The sequence below is a fragment of the Pseudorca crassidens genome, chromosome 10 (genome assembly GCF_039906515.1).
Source record: "Pseudorca crassidens isolate mPseCra1 chromosome 10, mPseCra1.hap1, whole genome shotgun sequence".
In the NCBI taxonomy this organism is placed as follows: Eukaryota; Metazoa; Chordata; class Mammalia; order Artiodactyla; family Delphinidae; genus Pseudorca; species Pseudorca crassidens.
Genome location: NC_090305.1, coordinates 103896378 through 103914734, shown reverse-complemented (window position 1 = coordinate 103914734; position 18357 = coordinate 103896378). Strand labels below are relative to the sequence as shown.

Genomic DNA, 18357 nt, shown 5'->3' with positions numbered 1-18357 from the left:
GTTGGGGGACTCTGGCTGTATAGGGTCTCGCCCTCGCCACCACGCGTGTGGTCAACGCCGTACGATGTGGTTTCTGGCTCCAATTTATATCAAAGTTTTTTTTTTCATTCTCAGACCATTCATTTGGTTCCTGATACCTGTTTCAAATATCCTGCCCTCCAGCCCTCCTCGTTTCACATTTCTTGCCTTTTTTTAATTGTTTTTGAGTTGTGGATTTTGCTCTATTTTTTTTCAGCCCAGGCCCTCCCTGTCTCCTTTCTTTGGCGGCTCCCGACCTTCTGGTGGACCCACAGGTCTCGGTTACAACTCCGTCTTTCCCCCGGTGTCTTCTCTCAGGCCGACTGGAGGCGAGAGGGGACGTTTCCAGTTGGAGGCACCCCCAGAGCCGGTGGGGCTCCTGCCTCCAAATAGTCACGGCCCTCCCTAGAGACCAGAGCCCTTTACCAGGGAAATGGCACCAGCACCCAAGAATCTGAGCAGGAGAAGCCTCGTTGGGGTTCACGTATGGGAACCTGCCCCTCACTTCTGTGGGGAGCCTGAGGCCCCGAGAGGGCGTATGGTGACGTGATGCGGAGGTGGTGGGCCGAGGACTGGACTGCAGCCTGGGGGGCTCTCCGCCTGGGGTCTTGCCCTGCACTCGCCTCCCTCCAGCTTTGGGCCTTGGCTGTGACGGTGCTCCAGTGGGTGCACAGATGCACCCGCAAGAGACATCGGCCCCGCGGGGCGTGGTTCTGTGTTCTTTTTTCTGGCCCCTCATTTAGTGTTTCAGTAGAAAGCTTTTCTTTGCAAACAGGGCGTTAGTAGTCAGATAACTCTAGTAGTCAGGACGCTCCCTGTTTTTGCTTCCTTCCAGCAAACGTTGGTGTGATTCTCTGGTTTGGGGGAGGTCCTCCTTTCCCAAGCCGGCAGACCGAGTCCCAGGCTTGGTCCTATTTCCTACCCCATAACCGGTGTCCGCTCGGAACCTGGCGTGTGAGGAGGCCACCTGTGCTGCTGCATAGGAGACAGATGCTAAAACGGGGCCCCGCCTGAGCCCCGGCGCGTCCCACCCCACAGTGAGACAGGCCTGGCCTCTTACCCCAGGCAGGACCCTGCATCTGGGGCTTGGGAGACCCGCCTCAGACCTGAGTGTCTTGTGTGGCTCCGGGGCTCGGGGCGGCTTGGGCGCTGATGTCTCCCCTCTGCCCCTCCCCATCTTCTCTTCCGTTAGGTCCTGGCCTGGCCTTCATTGCCTACCCGAAAGCTGTGACAATGATGCCGCTGCCCACGTTTTGGTCCATCCTTTTTTTTATTATGCTTCTCTTGCTTGGACTGGATAGCCAGGTATGTACAGAGCGAGGGGATGGCCCCTGGGTGGGACCGCCTCCGCCCCCCTCCACCCCCCCGAACCTGGTTCTGGAAGAGCCGCCCTCTTTGTGCTGTGAGTGAGCTGCTGACACCCCTTCACACCCCTCTGCAGACCTGCAGCAGCTTCGGCCAGCGAAGGTTCCTCTGGGACCCCAGGAGTGGAAACAGCCCCAGGGCAGCAGCAGGATGTTGTCTGCCCCAAAGCTCGAGCCTTTGACCTCGGCACGGGGAAACGGACAGCCACAGGCTGTGGCCCACAGAGAGCCATGAGTGCGACTAGAAGGGCTAGGCCTTAAAGTAGTGGCGTGTGCCGTGGAGCATGGGGCGCCCAGGCAGGCCAAGGGGGGACGTGGCACACAGGCCGTTCGGGCAAGGGGCCAACACCTCTGTCTAGGGCATGAGGTGGTCACTGGCCAGGCCATCACTGGCAGTCCTAAGTGTGGCCACAGCAGCTGGAACCACGGCTGTATTCGCTGCTTCCTGGGGCACATGGGTCCGCGATCTTGGCCCCCACGGGGAAACTGATCCTCCGGAGCCTTGCCAACACCCATCCTGCCCTCTGGCCTTCCCAGCTTTCTGCCCCCTCTCCACAACAGGCAGGACTCCACGTACACCATGGTCATTTCCTGTGCTTCTTAACCCCCACGTCCCATCCCTCCAGGACTCAGGCCTCCCCCCGACCCCCTGGGGATGTCAATGAGAGCCAGCTGGGGTCTGCATCTGGCTTTGGAGTAACACTGTTCCCAGCCCCCATGCTGCTCTGTGTCATGGAACACGTTTCCTCCCCCACTCTGAGCCTCAGTTTCCTCATCTGATAAATGGGTATGATTATACCTACATTGCCTTGTGGGAAATGCCAGGCACAGTGCCTGGTAGGGAGCAGTCAGTGGTGCTCGGAGGACCGTACAGTGAGCCCCTGGGACACCTTCCCTGGAGATAGGTGTGTTTTCTCTGAGGCCTTCTCGAGAGCACAGGTGTGGCTCCAGGGGTGGACAGTTAAGGTGTGCAGGGCGGGCTGGCCCTGTGCCCATGGCCACATGGGCCTTCATCTGAGGTCAGGCACTGGAAGGCAGCCTCGTCTGCAGGCTGGGCTCCGGCTGCCTCACAGAGGTCTGGTCTCACCCCGTGAGAGGTGGGGGCCTGCTCCTGTTCAGGAGAGGGCTTTGCCACTGCCCCCTGGGCAGCAGCCTCAAGGCCCGTGCCCGGATGGTCCCCGGGGATTCAGAACCGGGTAGGAAGAAAGTCTTAGAAGGTCAGGCAGCGGAGGGGAGGTGGTCCGCTAGCAAGGTCAAGAGAAGAGTGGAGGATTTGGCGGAAAGAGGACCAGGATTATCAGAGAAGACGGAAGGAAAACATTTGGGAGACTGTAAACAAAATACTTGTGCAGTTGTTGATGGGCTTGAGCTGTGTAAACAGCAGGAGGGCTCCATCCGTCATTCCTAGTTAATGAGTTTGGCCTTCAGAGGCCCCAAGCAAATGGCTTTTATCACTTCTTCCAGAGCTCTCAGTGAAAGCCAAAGACAAAAACAGAAAGAGGTTAATAAATGACAAAGCGTGACATCTCCATGGGCCCAAAATTGGCCTCTTGGGATACGGAACTGCTTCGTGAACAGGCGGAGGGGGTTATTCATTAGATTTCCCCTGGTTGAGGGTGTGCACCTCTGAGCCAGGCCCACTGCGGCTGTTTGCTTAGGGAATCTCAAAGCTCTCAAAGCCAGCCTCGCAGGGAGCCGGTGTTCTTCTGCTTCAGAGCATGGAACTCATGGCACTGAACGACCTGCCTAATTGATGTGCCAGGAAAGGGCATGGTGGGATTCGAACCCTGGCATCCCTCCCCTGCATCTGTGTGCTCTGTGAAGTCAGGGACGTGGGGGAAGGTTTCGCAGATGCCAGCGACCACCTCGTACAGCACCAGCAGTGATAGGGGCCCTGCCCTGCGAGCTGTCCACTCGGACCGGGCTTCACGTGTCATAACACAGAATCAACCATCGTAACCATTTTTAAGCGCCCAGCTCAGGGCGTTAAGTACGCTCACGTTGTTGTGCAGCCGTCACCACCATCCATCTCCAGAACTTTCTCATGTTCCCAAACTGAGACTCTGTCCCCACTAAACACGAACCCTCCCTCCTAACCTAGCTTTTATGCATCCGCTCCTTAATCCACACAGTGTCCCGATGCCTGGGAACAACTGTTCCCCGGAGCCGAGAAAACTGAGGCTCAGAGGGAACCGGCCCCGGGCTGAGGCCACACCCAGTGGGTTAAGGACTGGAGTCATGGCTGCCTGTCCCCAGACCTGCCAGTTCGTCCCTGCTAGTTGGCCTTTCCTTTGAGTTCCCCCCAAAGAACTCCGTTCTTCGGACATGCAGGGATCCACAGCCAGTCTCAGGCAGGGGGAGCGTGAGCCTCGCTCATTAGAGGAGGGGGTGTTCCTAGCATTTGGGGAGAGCACTGTGTTTGCCTGAGGGGCCATCGTACCGCTATGTGTTTCCCAGGGAGAGGGAGTCGGACTGTCACCCATGTGGAGGCAGATGCTCGCTAGCTGGCCCGCCCGAGGGGGACACAGTCTGTGAACAAACAGCACAAGGAGAAGAGAGCTGGATTCCCTCTCGCCCAGGAGCTCACCCATTCAGCCCCTGATGTGCGTTAGCAGGAATCACCCCATTGCCAGTCTACTCTGATGATTTCCCATCTTTCCCATCACCCCTGTTGAGTACGCAAGATGCTCCCATTTTACAGAGTAGGAAGCTGAGGCTCAGAGAAGTCAGGGTCACACCACTATTAAGTGAGGGAGGTCTCGAGAGGCTGGTGGAGCGGGTGAGGGCTGGGGTTGGTGTCCCCCAGAGGTGCAGTGAACTTGGAAACAAGGAGCTTGTGCTGCTGTTGGCCCTGACTCTCAGTGACACTGGATCTTCCTGTCTTTAATTTTCCAATCTCAAAAAAGGAAAGAACCTTTGTTTTTTTTGTTTTGTTCTGTTTTTAATTAATTCATTTATTTTTTATTTTTGGCTGCGTTGGGTCTCCGTTGCTGCGCGCAGGCTTTCTCTAGTTGCGGCGAGCAGGGGCTACTCTTCGTTGTGGTGCGCGGGCTTCTTATTGCGGTGGCTTCTCTTGTTGCAGAGCACGGGCCCTAGGCGCGAGGGCTTCAGTAGTTGTGGCGTGCGGGCTCAGTAGTTCTGGCTCGAGGGCTCTAGAGCTTAGTAGTTGTGGCGCACAGGCTTAGTTGCTCCGCGGCATGTGGGATCTTCTCGGCCCAGGGATCGAACCCGTGTCCCCTGCATTGGTAGGCGGATTCTTAACCACTGCACCACGAGGGAAGTCCCAGAACCTTTGTTTTTAACTGCTTTTCAAGCTTAATGTTTGAGCTGCAGGTCTGCTCTAATCCAGTGACAATTTAGACTCAGAACCCCTTTGGCTGACACATCAATCAGAGGTCAAATCATCAGCCCCCTGTTCTCTTTGGACCCCTTTCAAGAGCCTCTTGATCATCTTTTCCCTGAATTTCCAGCCCCTTTGGGCACATGAAAGGGACTTGCTCCTTGTGTATGTTCCTCGATCGTCCCATGATGCTTCCCAAAGGAGCCAGCGGTTGGCCGTGTCTTGTAGGAAGGCTGGGGAAACCTCCTTCCCCAAAGCCTCTCCCAGATGAGAGAGCAGACAGGTCGAGGTTTTAGCTTGTTAACGTTTAAAGGAATCAGATGGCCTCAGAGGGTGTGTTGGTGGGCAGAGCAGTTTGGCTGCAGCCACCCCAATTATAAGTGCATCTGCGTGCCTTTAACTCTGAAGTGTACGTCTAGACTGTGCTACAGATACTTGTGCACACATGTCTAAAGACAGACGGACTCGGGGGAAGAGTCCTGCCCAGGTCAGCAGCCGTGGAGGCTGGACACCGTCTGCAGGGCACTGGTTAGATCCATGATGGTAAGCGTCCACAGGACGGAGTTTTACGCCACCATTTAAGAACCGAGGCAGCTGCATGGACTGATGTGGGATGACCTCCGGGATAAATCATTAGGTGCAAAGATGAGATGATTTAGAAAGATTGAGGGTCACCCTAGAAAGTTACTCATGGACTGGCGTTTTCGATCAGCTGTTTTACCTTTGGGAGCCCAGGGATGGGTTCCCGGGGTCACAGGCTGCATTTGGCTCACACACATGGGCCTTTGGGCGCGCACGCACGTGTGCAAAATCCCCCCACGGGCCCACGATCCCCACAGGGTTAAAAACCACCATGTGAACTGGATGGGGAGCTAAGGCCCAGACTTGCCTGGGTTACCACCCATTGGTCACGTGCTGCCGCGCTGCCCTTTGCGCCAGGCCCGGCCGGGCGCTCAAGGCCCAGAAATGATGGGGCACCGCCCTTGGCTTCAAAGATGACCCAGACCAAAGTGGGAGGTTGCCGCGTCGATGCACGCGTGCCAGCGGGCATGCCCGGCGGAGGGTCAGCACGGACCTCAGAGAAGCGCTCAGGGCCGCAGAGGTGTGGAGTATTTGGACAGCTGCGCGTGGCCCGCCAGGCCTGGCTCAGCAGGCAGGACTACTCACCACACGGAGCCCAACGGTGTGGACTCCACCCCACAGCCGACCTCGCTGGGGCCTTGTCTCTGAGCTGAGGGGCTGCTGGACCTCTGCCACTCACCCCTCTCCTTTCCTCCCCAGTTTGTGGAAGTGGAAGGACAGATCACGTCCTTGGTCGACCTTCACCCATCCTTCCTAAGGAAGGGTTTCCGCCGGGAAATCTTCATCGCCTCCATATGTTGTGTCAGCTACCTGCTGGGGCTGACCATGGTGACGGAGGTAGGTGGCTCTCTCCCCTGGCATGAGGGCCTCCCCTGGCGGGGCCCTTGTTGGTCTAAATATGTTTCAAAGGCCAGTTCAAGGCCACGCCACCTCCCCGCTCCCCCCGTGGAGGCAGCTGGGTGAGAGCTGAGCTCCTGGCCACCCTACTTCAGGAGTCCTGCCCCATCCAGGACTCCCTGCCCCACTTCCCTGTTACCCTGGCAGCACAGTGGCCACCCTCTGCCCTCTGTCCTATCTCATCCGCAGAAGACTGAGAAAGGGGTACTTCAGCCGAAATCCATTTTAACCACAGCTCTGTCCCTGCCCCCCCGGCCCCCCCCACCCCCACCGCACTGTGTGCAGTGGCCCTTCTCAGGCCTGCAGGGGAGGCGTGTGAGCATGAGAGCCTAAGCCCGGGCCCGGGCTGATCCCTCCTGTGCCCCTCACCCATCTCTCCATACTCTCCAGCAGAGGGTTGCATTTGCCCCCAAATTTGGGGTTTCACATCACCGATTTTCCTTACCAGAAGGAAAAATAAATGCTTTTCTCGAAGTGTCTGTAAGAAACACCCCCTGAAAGGCAGGCCACAGGTTCATACACTGAGCAACAGGGTCTCACTGAAGTCTTCTGTGTTGACCACAGTGAGTGTTAAGCCCCTCCTTTGGAAACAGGCTTCAGAGAACCCATCATTTTTCGCTAAGAAAGACATGTTTTGCTTTCTTTTCTGTGTGTGTGTATCTTTTTAATTAAATTTGTCAAACATGAAGTTAAGCATCTGTTTAGACATGTATCTGGTCCTTACACCCTCTGCACTTTTTTTTTCCTTGGATTTTCTATTTCTTATTGACAGGCCAGATCTCTTTATATATTGAGGGAATGAGATGCCAAATAACAAACCCACCTTCTCTGGTTTTTTTCTTCACAGGGTGGCATGTATGTGTTTCAGCTCTTTGACTACTATGCAGCTAGCGGTGTATGCCTTTTGTGGGTTGCATTCTTTGAATGTTTTGCTATTGCCTGGATATATGGTGAGTAGAGATGTTTGCATATCTTACTCAAGTCTCTCCTTTGGGCTTCTCTATCTAGAAGCTTCAGAAACAGAATTCTAGTGGGAATTTCATTTTGAGTCAGACACAGAGTCGCTCCCTGCCTGGACTTTTCCTCTCAAGGCCGCCCCTTCCAGCACAAATAATATGACCGTAGCCACACCGAAGATTCTCCCCATGCTGAAGGTGCAAGGTGTGAGTGGATGCTTTGACAAACACAGAATTCGGCCATGCCAGGGGTCTGTCTTTGATGAACCACTCTAGGGTCCAGGAATGGTCCATTCTGACTTCCTCGAGACCTTGGAATGGCCACACCGGGTTTTGGGGGTCTGCGTAAAGTTACCAGAAAAATACCGGATGCCCAGAGACATGTGAATTTTAGATCATTTCAGATAAACGTCTGCCAACACTTGGGATTTGTGATGCAGGACCTGGATGAGGCCCTGGAGACACCCCCTCCCCGCCACCCCCCCCAGGGCCCTTGAGCCCCTGCTGTGCTGTTCCCGGGGCGGATGCTGCATCGGACACCGGGTCAACATCTGTCTGCCTCTGTCTCTTGCAGGCAGTGATAACTTTTATGACGGTATTGAGGACATGATCGGCTATCGGCCTGGGCCCTGGATGAAGTACAGCTGGGCCGTGGTCACTCCGCTTCTCTGTCTTGTGAGTGTCCTTCCGCGCGGCCGCGGGCAGTAGCCGTTCCTCCCCGGGGCTTGACAGTTTCACCCGCTAACGCATCGTTCACTCAGCATCTGCTTAGTGCTGGCCTCTGACAAGCCTAGTGACAGCTGTGCTGGGGAGGGGCCAGGCTGCTCCGGAGGGTTCCCTGTGCAGCATGAGTAGGAGCTTGTCAGGAGGAGGGAGCCGGAACGGCAGTGCTGGCAGAGGGGCGCGAGTCGGGCGCGCCAAGAAATTGCAGGGTTCCATCACTGAGTATATGACCTTTCCTCAAACGCTTCCAGAGTTCATGGGCACAGTCAGGGTCACTGATTAAGTTGAGGGGCCTTGGGGAATGTCGAATGGAGACGTCATAGACCCTGGAAATGCAGTGTTTCCCATGGAGGGCGGGGCTCGTGCCTGGAGAGGGGAGGTCCCAGCAGAGAGGAACCCTGGCCTCTCCCAGGAACAAGGAAGCTTAGTAGCCACCAGGACCCAAGGGCAGTGGTGTGCACGTCCCCCTTCGCACCAGGGTTCCTGCACCTGCCATCTGGGGATGCGGCCTTGGGGCCCAGGCACCCGTTAGGCTCCGCTAGGAGGCTCTGGCCAAAGGGAGGTCCTCTGCAGCAAAAGCTGCTTCCTTGCCGGTGTTTGAAACCTATCATGAGCTTGGAGCTAATTGCAAGGAAAGACGTCTGCTATGCTGCTCTCAGCTCAGACCGTGGGGAGCACAGATGGCAGAAATGTTCCTTGTGTTTAGGAACCAGGTGCCGGGAGATAAATGGGCTCTCCCCTCTGTGACCTCTGTTTCCAGGCCTTTCCTCACAGGGCCCAAGTTCCTGCATTTGTAAAACAAGGAGACCAACTGATGCGGGGCTCAGTGGCAGCGACCGTCTTAGGTTGTCACTTTATTACTGAACACGGTCTCGGCCTTTTCATCTGAGATGCAGATTTTCCCCACAATATAAGGAAGCTGTAGCAGCCAGTAACCATGATCGGGGAGTGCATTGTTGGTGGTGAATTTAGGTGGGTGCAAAGCCCGTGTTCTCATCCTCACTTAATGATTTATTTGTGGGCAACTCCCCTCACCACTCTGACCATGGGATTCCTCCTCCCTCCCTCCCTCCCTCGGGGATTGGATAGGTGAGAGGCTGCATTCTGAGGTGGCGGGAAGAGTGACACAGGCGGACACGCTGCTTCCCGGGTTGGGTTGGGAGGGCAGAGCTGCCCTCCCTTGGGACCCTCCCCCTCTAAGCGTCACCCCACACGTAGGACAGCAACAACAGGGCCAGGCATACAGTAGGTGCCTAATGAAGAGCATTCCCCCCACCCCCTCACCAATTCTGGTTTAGATAGGTTTGTCTTCCCTTCAAACCCCCCTTATTAGATAATGAAGGTTTAAGTCATTTTCACTGGGTTCTACACGGAGAGGCTGTAGTTCTGACCGGAAGCAGCCCTCCAGCCAGCCTAGCGTGCAGGCTTTGGGGCGCAGAGCTGACTCCACCCCACCCCTATGTTCCTTAAGAATTAAAAGCCACTTCTGTTTTTCCTTTTGACACCACCATTTTGAAGTATCACTGATCATTGGTGAGTCTGACCCTCCCAGAGGAAAAGACAGTCCTAGGGAGGATCGCAGGCCCGGGCAGGCAAGGCCACACTGAGAGTGCAGGGGAAAGAGCCTGTTTGGCTGGAAATAGGTCTGTCAGTCAGTGATGTGGACATGCTTAAGGGACAGAGCCCTATGCTGTGTTCTGATAATGGACCCCTGGGCGCAAAGGTGGTTAAAAACCAACCTTCAAGATAAAGACAAGCTGATCCTAAAATATAGTTCACTTGAAGTTTTTGGATGCTTATTTTTAAGATTAAAAAATGCTTAGGATTATTATAAATCAATATTTATCAAAAAGTAAACGTTTTTGATAAATGGCTTGGGCGTGGCTTAAGCTGGACCCCCCAACAGGGCAGCAAGGCCCAGGTCCACACCCTGCCTTGGGGGCTGGGCCTGGGGCTCAGAGAGGGAGGTGGAGGGGTGGCAGTGGCCGAAGGGAAGCTGTGTGCCCCCAGAGCTACACCACATGTCAGGGAAACGGGGGAATGAGACAGACACACCTTCCGCTCTCATTGACTCAGGCTGGGTGGGGAACGAGTAATTGTGATCATGAAGAATTGAAAAATCGAGCTTTCTGGGAAGGGAAGTGTGGGCACCTGACTGAGCCTGGGCGGGGCCTGGGCAGGACCATTAGTGCAAATTTAGGATGAGGAGAAGGTGATCAAGAGAGAGGTTCCCAGTGAGTGGGAACAGCCTGCCCAGAGACCCCAGGGCAAGCGGCTGAGAAGCTGAAAGGAATTCTAGGTAGCTGGAGTATAGTGGCAGAGAAAGAGGCAGTGGGTAGGTGACAGGGAATTGCCGGCCAGACAAGGAGTTTGCATCCCGAAGGTCCTGGGGAACCGCAGAAGGGTTTTGAGCAAGGAGGCGGCTTGATCAGGTTTACCCTGGGGGCGGCCCTCCTGCACCAGAGGGAGAAGGGTGTGAGCCTCTTGGGTGGAGCCTGCCCTGGTCCCAGAAGCCCCCTGACCGCCCCCGTCTCTCCACAGGGATGTTTTATCTTCTCTCTCGTCAAGTATGTACCCCTGACCTACAACAAAGTCTACGTGTACCCCAACTGGGCCATCGGGCTGGGCTGGAGCCTGGCCCTGTCCTCCATTGTGTGCGTCCCCTTGGTCATGGTCATCCGCCTCTGCCAGACGGAAGGGCCGTTCCTCGTGGTAAGCACACAGGGCCCCGAGTCTGGATTTGGGGTGGGGGCAGGTTGCTGAAGGCCAGCCAGCTGTCAGTTTGCTGTGTGACCTTGGGCAGGTCACTTGCCCTCTCTGAGCGCCAGACCTCTCACCTGCCCTGTGGAGTGGTTGAGATTGTGGGCAGGAGAGTGTATAGTGGGAAAATGGGCAACAGTGACACATTCAAGGGCCGGGCCGGGGGCCGGAGAGGTGGTGGCAGCTTTGGATTCCAAGATAAGAGCCGGGGCTTCACCCGGGAGCAGTGGGGGCCAGGTTTCCCAAGTGGTGAGACGGGAGACAGGAGCTCACGAGCAAGGCTGAGCTTCAGCCAGAGGCCTTCCCTGGCCCTGGAGCCAAGTTTCAGACGAGCCCAGCCCGTGCTGGTGTTCCCCTCGCCAGACATGTGGCCCCATCTGCTGCCCGACCCTCAGAAGCCACCTGTGCACCGAACAGACCCTCCAGCTCCCAGGCCCCTGTGCCCACCAGTCTCCTCCCTGCGCCTCCCTCCCGCCACCATCCTCTCAGAAATTCCTCCAACAATCCTGGAGATTCCAGGCCCTGGCAAAAGTCGGGGCTCTTTCCAAGAAATCCTTTTCTTAGACTCTCCCTTAACCTTTGGGCTTGGGCCGGCTCCAAGACGGCACTGTTTTGTTCTGGGCTGTTTTTATTGTTATTCTCTTAAAAATCTGGAGCCAGGATGTCCTGGGGCCCTGGCTCCCTCTTGGGCTGGGCTGGTTTCCTTGTGGGCAGGGGATTGACCTGGGGGTGTTGTTGGTGGGGAAAGATGCCGGGCCGGGCAGAAGAAGACCAGACCAGCCTTCCCGAGACAGAGGAAGTAGGCAGGGGTATGTATGCCAGGAGGAAACCATGAGGCTGGGGTCTGTCTGAGCCAGGAGGACGCTTGGGGTGTTCCTGCAGCACTGGACCCATTGTGTTTTCTCAGAGGACACAGGGAAGGACCCCAGTATTCAGCCAGAATGCTGATTGGCCCTATCGTGTGTCAAAATACTGAAATACTGGGCCTGGGACAGACCCAGCCCCTCCCCCAGGAATTTCCAGAATGTCCCTACCACCCAGAAACCAAAGGGTTAATGGAGGGCACAACAGGGGGTGTTGGATGTCTGTCCTGATTACTCAGTGCCCACAGCTACACCCAACAGGTCACTGACTTGTGTCTCTTTGAAGCCTAATTTTAAAATATTGTTCCATCCCAAGTTTAGAGGTTTGGGCAGAGTGGGGTTGGTGCGGGGGAAGGATTCGAGTCCACCCCAAATTCACAACCGGTCCTCACCCCCAAACCTGACCGTTAACCAAAGCCCCCTCCTCTGAAGGCACCTGGCCACCATCCACCTGTCTTCACCACATGCCCCTCGACCACCTACCTGCACAGGTTGCCAAGGGGTCCTCCCAGCCATGAACTTCTCTCTGAGCTCCATCCCGGGAGGATTCCAATTATGTCTGCACCTCCTGCATAAACGGGGCCCCAGGTAGCTGCCCGGGGGTGTTTGCCTCGTGTCCCCAGTTCGGGGCGCACACCCATTGTACAGATGTCAGGAGAGGCAAAGCGATGAAGGGGGGGCAGGGCCCTCCCCTCCTGCTGGGTTCCACCTTCGCCCTGTACCTGGGGCCTCTGGTCTGTTTCCTCCAGGGCCCAGGCAGCCAACCCAGGTGGGGAGGGGGACTGGGGAGCTGGGGCTCGGGAAGTCGAGGACCATCGCAGGATGCAGTGATGCTCTCAGCTCTGGCTCCCGTTTTCAAGGAGATGTGGGCCTGGGGTGGCCAGACCTGTGGTTTTTAAAGAGTAGATGGAAGTCTGGATTTTCACATGAAATATCGTAGCTTTTAACAAGCAGCTTTTGAAAATTGTTCTATACCTAAATTGAACGTAAATGCCGAGATAGAGGGTTTCTTGTTAGCACCTGCTTCCTACTTAAGCCGCTGAGTGGACGCTTGGCGGGAGGTGGGCTGGGAGGCGGGAGCTCTGAGTTCAAGTCCCAGCTCTGCTGTTGCTTTTCTGGGTGCCCTGGGGAGGGCTCCTTCCCTTACTGATCCTATCATCTGGCAACCTGGGGAGGACAAACTGCTGTGTGCCTGGCAGTGGTCCAGCCTCTGTCCCCTCTGTTGGGAGGGGCAGCACAGACCCAGGCAGTGGTCTCCAGACCCTCAGTGGGGAAATGGAGAAGGCAGGACATGCAGCTTGTGGGAGACGGAGGTTCTCCTCGGGGAAAGTGGGAGCCATGGGAGGCTCAAGACAGTTACCCAACCTCGGGCATACAAATTGCAGGAACTCAGCTGCTTTGCAAGTCAGAGAAATAGGGGAACGAGAATCACAAGGAGCTGTATTTCAGCTCCATGGGACAGAGAAGGGGGAAAGAGTTTGGAGGCGTGAGTCTCCTGTCCCTGAGGTGTGTAAGCAGGGCTTGGCCAAGGAAACTACCGGCGGGCACTCTGCCCTCATTCAGGGCCTGGAGGGACCTTAGTTCAAGTCCTCTATTTGCCAGTGGATGAAATGGGTGGTCCAGAGAGGGTACTAGTTTGGCAAAGGCCACAGAGCACACTGGCAGGACCCGAGGTGAAGAGGGAAACCGGGCCCGCTGACCTGCCTCCCCGTGCCTGTCCCCTTCTTCCTCCAGAGACTCAAGTACCTGCTGACACCGAGGGAACCCAACCGTTGGGCCGTGGAGCGAGAGGGGGCGATGCCCTACAGCTCCCGCATGTCCGTTAACAGCACGCTCAGGAAACCAACCCACATCATAGTGGAGACCATGATGTGAGCTCTCTCCCAGTCGACGGGCTGCTTTCCTGCTGTTTACTAACATTAGATTCTTATAGGACCAGGTTTACAGAGCTTTATATTTGCACTAGGATTTTTTTTAATTGTCACAGAAAATGTTTGTGTGTGCGTGCGTGTGCGTGTGTGTGTGTGTGTGTGGTGTCGTGTCGTGTGTATGTGTATTTTGTTTTGATTTGGGGGTATTTTGTACAAAAAGAATACCCACGGGCAGCTGCCCGGGCTGAGGCAGAGCTTTCGTATGGAATTAGGTGTATTTTATGGGAACTGGTCAATTTTTCTTTGTATTTTTTTAACATATAACTGTGTATACACGTAGAGATTGCCCTGCACTTTTGCCACTTGAATTGATCTTGCCAGCAATAGATCTTGTTTTCAAAAGCAATTCTTCGGTGCTGTGTAGCTGGCAGAAAGTTCTGCCCCCAAAACGCAGGGTGGAATTTTCCTGGGACAGCAGACCCATTTTAAAGGGCTAGTACCTTACCAGCCTGGTTCAAGTGAAGCAAACAGCCATCGGGCCAGACCCCGAGGGGCTGGAGAAGGGAAGGCTGTCGGGAGGCGCCTCACGACACTTGTCTTAGCCAACAAGAGAGATGCCAAAATAATGAACCAACCTCTCAAATATAAAGGGACTCAAAGCCCACAGATGAGGCCCAACAGGAAAAGTGTGATGCTGAGAGCACTGGGAACCGTTGCATCAAGAGCAGAGTCCCTTTTATTTCGAGACTGAGGCGGGGATAGTCAGAAGGGCTGTCAGAACCGTCCGTGTGCGAGGGAGCGGCGTCCTTCCTGGCGCGTCCCAGGGAGGGAGTGGAGGCTACCCAGCAGGAGCGGGGGTCTCAGGGCTGCAGACCTCACGCAGATGGGGCTGTGGCCTGGATGGGGATTCCGATCAGCTTCTGGTTGTTCCCTCAGCCGACATCTCTCGCAGCTGCTTGTAGGGGAAGCGTGGTGTACGTATTTGGTGAGGGGCGAGGGGTGAGCAAGTGGACCAAAGGACGTGGCCCCAGGCGCCCGGGACCCCGGGGAGGGGGCGGTGCTCTTCTTTCCTCAGCTCTCCACCCTCAGCTCTCCACCCTCAGCTCTGTATTCATCTCAGAGGCTCTTGTTGAAGACCCCAGCCCGGGGCGGCCCTGGCGCCTAGCAGGGAGTGCCAGGAGCGAGCTTTCATTGGGGTGAGGTGATCCCCAAACTTTCCTGCAAATTCAGGCACAAGTACAACCCACGCTGGTAACCTGGGAGATAAGGAAACTCTTTATTCCCCCTTCACCGCAAAAGCTGGGGTCGGGTACGCACTATGTGGGGATCGAGGTCAGGAGGTGAGTCAGGGTTGTTCGGGGGCAGGCACCCCAGAACTGGCATTCCTCCCTGAACCAGGACGGAAGGCACTCCACCTTTAAAATCCCAAGTACGGACACCCCTCCACCCAGCCCGCATTTGGATCTAAACTGTGCCATTTAAACAGAAACTTCCAAGTTCAGGGTGTAAAGTAAACGGAAACGTTGTCACGCGGAAACGGCAGTGACTGCCTCGGGGGTGTGGAGAGCAGGATCCGGCTCTGGCGTTCAGAGCAGGGGCTCTCTGAATCCTGGGACCCCCTCCCCAAATCCGGGCAGGGGAAGAGTCTCGGGTGTCCCCCTCCCAAGGGGCAGAGACGATTCTGAACCTCTCGTCTTTAGCAAGCATTCACAGTCCGCTGTCTCCAAAACATACACCCTGCTAAACAGCACCCAATCCTATTCCAAACCGTCAGCAAGTCTGTGTGCCTGTTTTACGATGCATTTATGGTTGCTACTGTATCTGATTGATTGTATTGTTTTGGGGTTTTTTCCTGATTTTATCAAGTAGGAATGTGACCTGTTCTCCTTTGTCTTATGGAACATTAGTAAACTAACCACTGTCGATGACTGGGGACAGGTTACGTGCGGGGGCGAGGAGGGCCACAGTGTTTCGGGTTCGTAGGCAGATTGCAACATTCTGGAAATAGCCCGAACAAGGCCTCTTCTTATAAGATTCTCAGACCAAATTCTAGACCAAAGACACATGCAGACCAAGTCCCCAGGCCCTGCCTGGAAGGAAGGTCAGCCACTTTCCCAAGCCTGACCCTCGCCCATCTCCCGAGCACCTGTCTCCACTTGTGACCCTCCTGTCTGATACCCTAGCTCTTGTGTATCAGCAGAACTCTGCTCTGTGAGTACAATGTGTAATGGTGTGTGACTTCTATGTCTCCACATAAAGGAAACTTGTCATTGGAGCTCACGACTCTGGTCCGCCTGTCTCTGGGCAGTCCGCCATCCATGCTCTGCCTGGGATGGGTTGGAAATTCTGATGCTTGCAGCCAGATCTGGAAGGGATGCAAGAGAGAGGTTTAAAGGATGTTTTTAGCATGCACAAATGGGTAATGGCCCCAGGATAATCTCACCTGGGGAGATGCTCTGTCCAGCTGGGCCTGGGCCCGGTTAGTCCCTATGGTGGAACCGTACGGTCACTGATAGAGAGGCTTCCTGGGCCCCCCGGTCAGCACCCTCGTTGTCAAAGGGGCATGTTCTCCCTGAAGACCAAAGACCAGCCTTTATGAAAAAGGACATGCTCCGTCCCCAGAGTTCAGGGACGCGGTGAACTGCAACCCACCCTGTGACCATGCTCATGGGCCAGCTGGATCCCAAGCTATGGCTTAGTGGGATGGGAGCTGGTCCACCCGGCACCCTCCCCTCAGCAGCCATCTGGAAGTGAGGCACTGAGACGTCTGTTGCACCACAGGAAACTGAGGGGTCCAGACAGAGCCCCTCAGACAGGATTTAGCCTGAGGTCACGTGGGAAATTCCCAGGTGGCCGGAAGTGGCCTTGGATGATTTCTGGGCCATACACAGCTTCCTCTCTGTAGCTCCAGTGCCACATTCTCACCCCAGATCCCCAGCACACCCCAAGACAGTGGGGAGACAGAGGGGAGAGGGAGCCCCCCTCAGCCTAGCCCAGAGTGTTCTTGTGTCCCCAGGTGCCAGCACACGGCGGTCAGGGCCCCAGCCAACGTCTCCCAGCACTACCCCTCCAGCTGGGGCAGCCAGTGCTCTGGCAGGCGTGCCTCCCTTCCACACCAAGCCTCAGACACAGTCTGGGAAAGGACCCAAGAGAAACCCCCTCAAGGGGGCTAGAGGTCCCATCCAGCCCTCAAACCCAAGGTCAGGTGGGCCAGGCAAGGCTGTCCACGTGGATGCTATGAATATCACTGTGCAAAACTCCAGCAAGCACAAACCCACAAAACAACAAAGCTCAGACATCAAAACTTGGAGAGGAGTGTAGGTACCCAGAGGCCAGGAAATAGCATTCCCCCCCTCCTCTGTGCCCCCTCTCAGTGCCAGGCTTTCAGACTGCAGCTCGGAAGCTGGGTTTCATTGTTCTCTTACGGGTGTCACTACAGGCTATTCCGCCGTGTTCCCTGAGGGATTGGAGCATCTTGTTATATACTTGGCTTCAAATCGAGATGTTGGCTTAATTTTTTTTTTTAAACCCAATTAATTTTTGAATCCCTAGCAACTGTGACTGTATTTAGCACAAGAGAATGCCGAGAATGTGGGTCTTGCTTCCTTCCAGAAATATGTCTGGCTCACCAGAACTTTTTTTGAAACTTCAAAATATTTTTAAGATATTTTAAACTTTTGTAAAAAAAAAAAAAAAATCAACCAACAAGAGACTCTTCTGAGGAGGAGCATTTGTATTTGAATAAAATCCTTGGTGTGTAACTCAGTCTTGCAGTATACAAGCTTTTATGTATAAATGTTTTCTGATATGAATTCCTGTATTTTGCAGGGGTTTTCTTTTCTTCTTTGGCTTTTTAGATAAATATGTATACCTATATTTTAAATTCATCTTTGCTTTTTTTTTTTTAGAGGAGTTTGTAATCACCTTATAACATGAAAATAAACATTTCCTTTTTAAAATCCAAAACGTGTGGGTTCTGTTCTGATACAGCTGTTTCTCTTTACATTTGGCAAGCACTTTACTGTTTACAAAGGGCTTTCATTTCTGCCCCGGGACATTCCTCAGAGCGGGGTGTTATTCTCTGAGGTTGGAGACATTGAGGTAGAGGTTCAGGAGGGGACAGTTTGCCTCAGGGCGCATGAGTCCCTGAAAGAGTGGGGAATCTCCCCAGATTCCGGCTCCGCTCCAGCTGCTTCTACTGATGTCCTGCGACTGGGAGGTCTCATCACCTGAGCCCGCGGCTGTCATCTGGAGTGAAGCACCGCCCCCTTCATGCTGATTGGAGGCGGTACTCACCACGCACCAGCACCAGGTGGTATCACTTACACCCAAACCAGGGCTCTGACCTTCCGGCCAGGAGAGCGCAGGCTGCTGGGGGGCTGGTAAGTGACCAGCCCTGGAGGATGGTGCCGCGGACACTGGGACCTCAGAAGCGAGGGCAGTCAGGACCCCAGAGGTCAGTGGTTGGCACAGACGTGGTTGGCCTTGGGAGTCATGAGCCCAGCCCGCTGTTACAAATGGGGAAACGGAGGCTGGGAGAGGGGCCTGGCTTGCCTGGGTTCACAGAGCAGGTCCACGTTTGAGGCAGCCTTTGGGCCCGCTGGCCCAGCCACCTTTGTGAGTGTGCGAGGTCAGGGGGATTTGCAGGGTCTTTTCCCCAAATCCCCAGACCAAAAAACCTTTCTCGGTAACTCATTCTACATAGACAATGCTAGAGTGAAATCTCCCTCCCCACTCTTTCTGTCTGTCTCCCTCCCTCCCTTCTTCCCTGAGTGTCTTGGTCACCTGGCCTGTGTTCACATCCTGGTTCCATCCCTGACTACCTGTGTAAAGTACTTAACCTCTTGCCTCCTTCACTCCTCTCTGATGTTGAGATCATAATACAGCTCCCTCCGAGGCTGTTGGGGAGGATCTATAAGGGGATTGCTTTTTTTATTGAAGTATAGTTAATTTGCAAAGTTGTGTTAGTTTCAAGTGTACAGC

At 55.0% G+C, this 18357-nt stretch overlaps 1 protein-coding gene across 2 annotated transcripts in view; it reads left to right on the top strand.

Moving 5' to 3' along the window:
- The window catches only part of SLC6A6 (solute carrier family 6 member 6), a 79951-nt gene extending 62611 nt beyond the window's left edge, over window positions 1-17340 (top strand). For both annotated transcript variants that reach the window (XM_067755594.1, XM_067755593.1), the window contains 6 exons: window positions 1211-1323; window positions 6004-6141; window positions 7049-7151; window positions 7732-7832; window positions 10422-10592; window positions 13238-17340. In XM_067755594.1, coding sequence (XP_067611695.1) covers window positions 1211-1323; window positions 6004-6141; window positions 7049-7151; window positions 7732-7832; window positions 10422-10592; window positions 13238-13378 — 767 coding nt within the window. In that variant the 3' untranslated portion in view covers window positions 13379-17340. The remainder of the gene's footprint in view (window positions 1-1210; window positions 1324-6003; window positions 6142-7048; window positions 7152-7731; window positions 7833-10421; window positions 10593-13237) is intronic.
- The last annotated feature ends 1017 nt before the right edge of the window (window positions 17341-18357 follow it).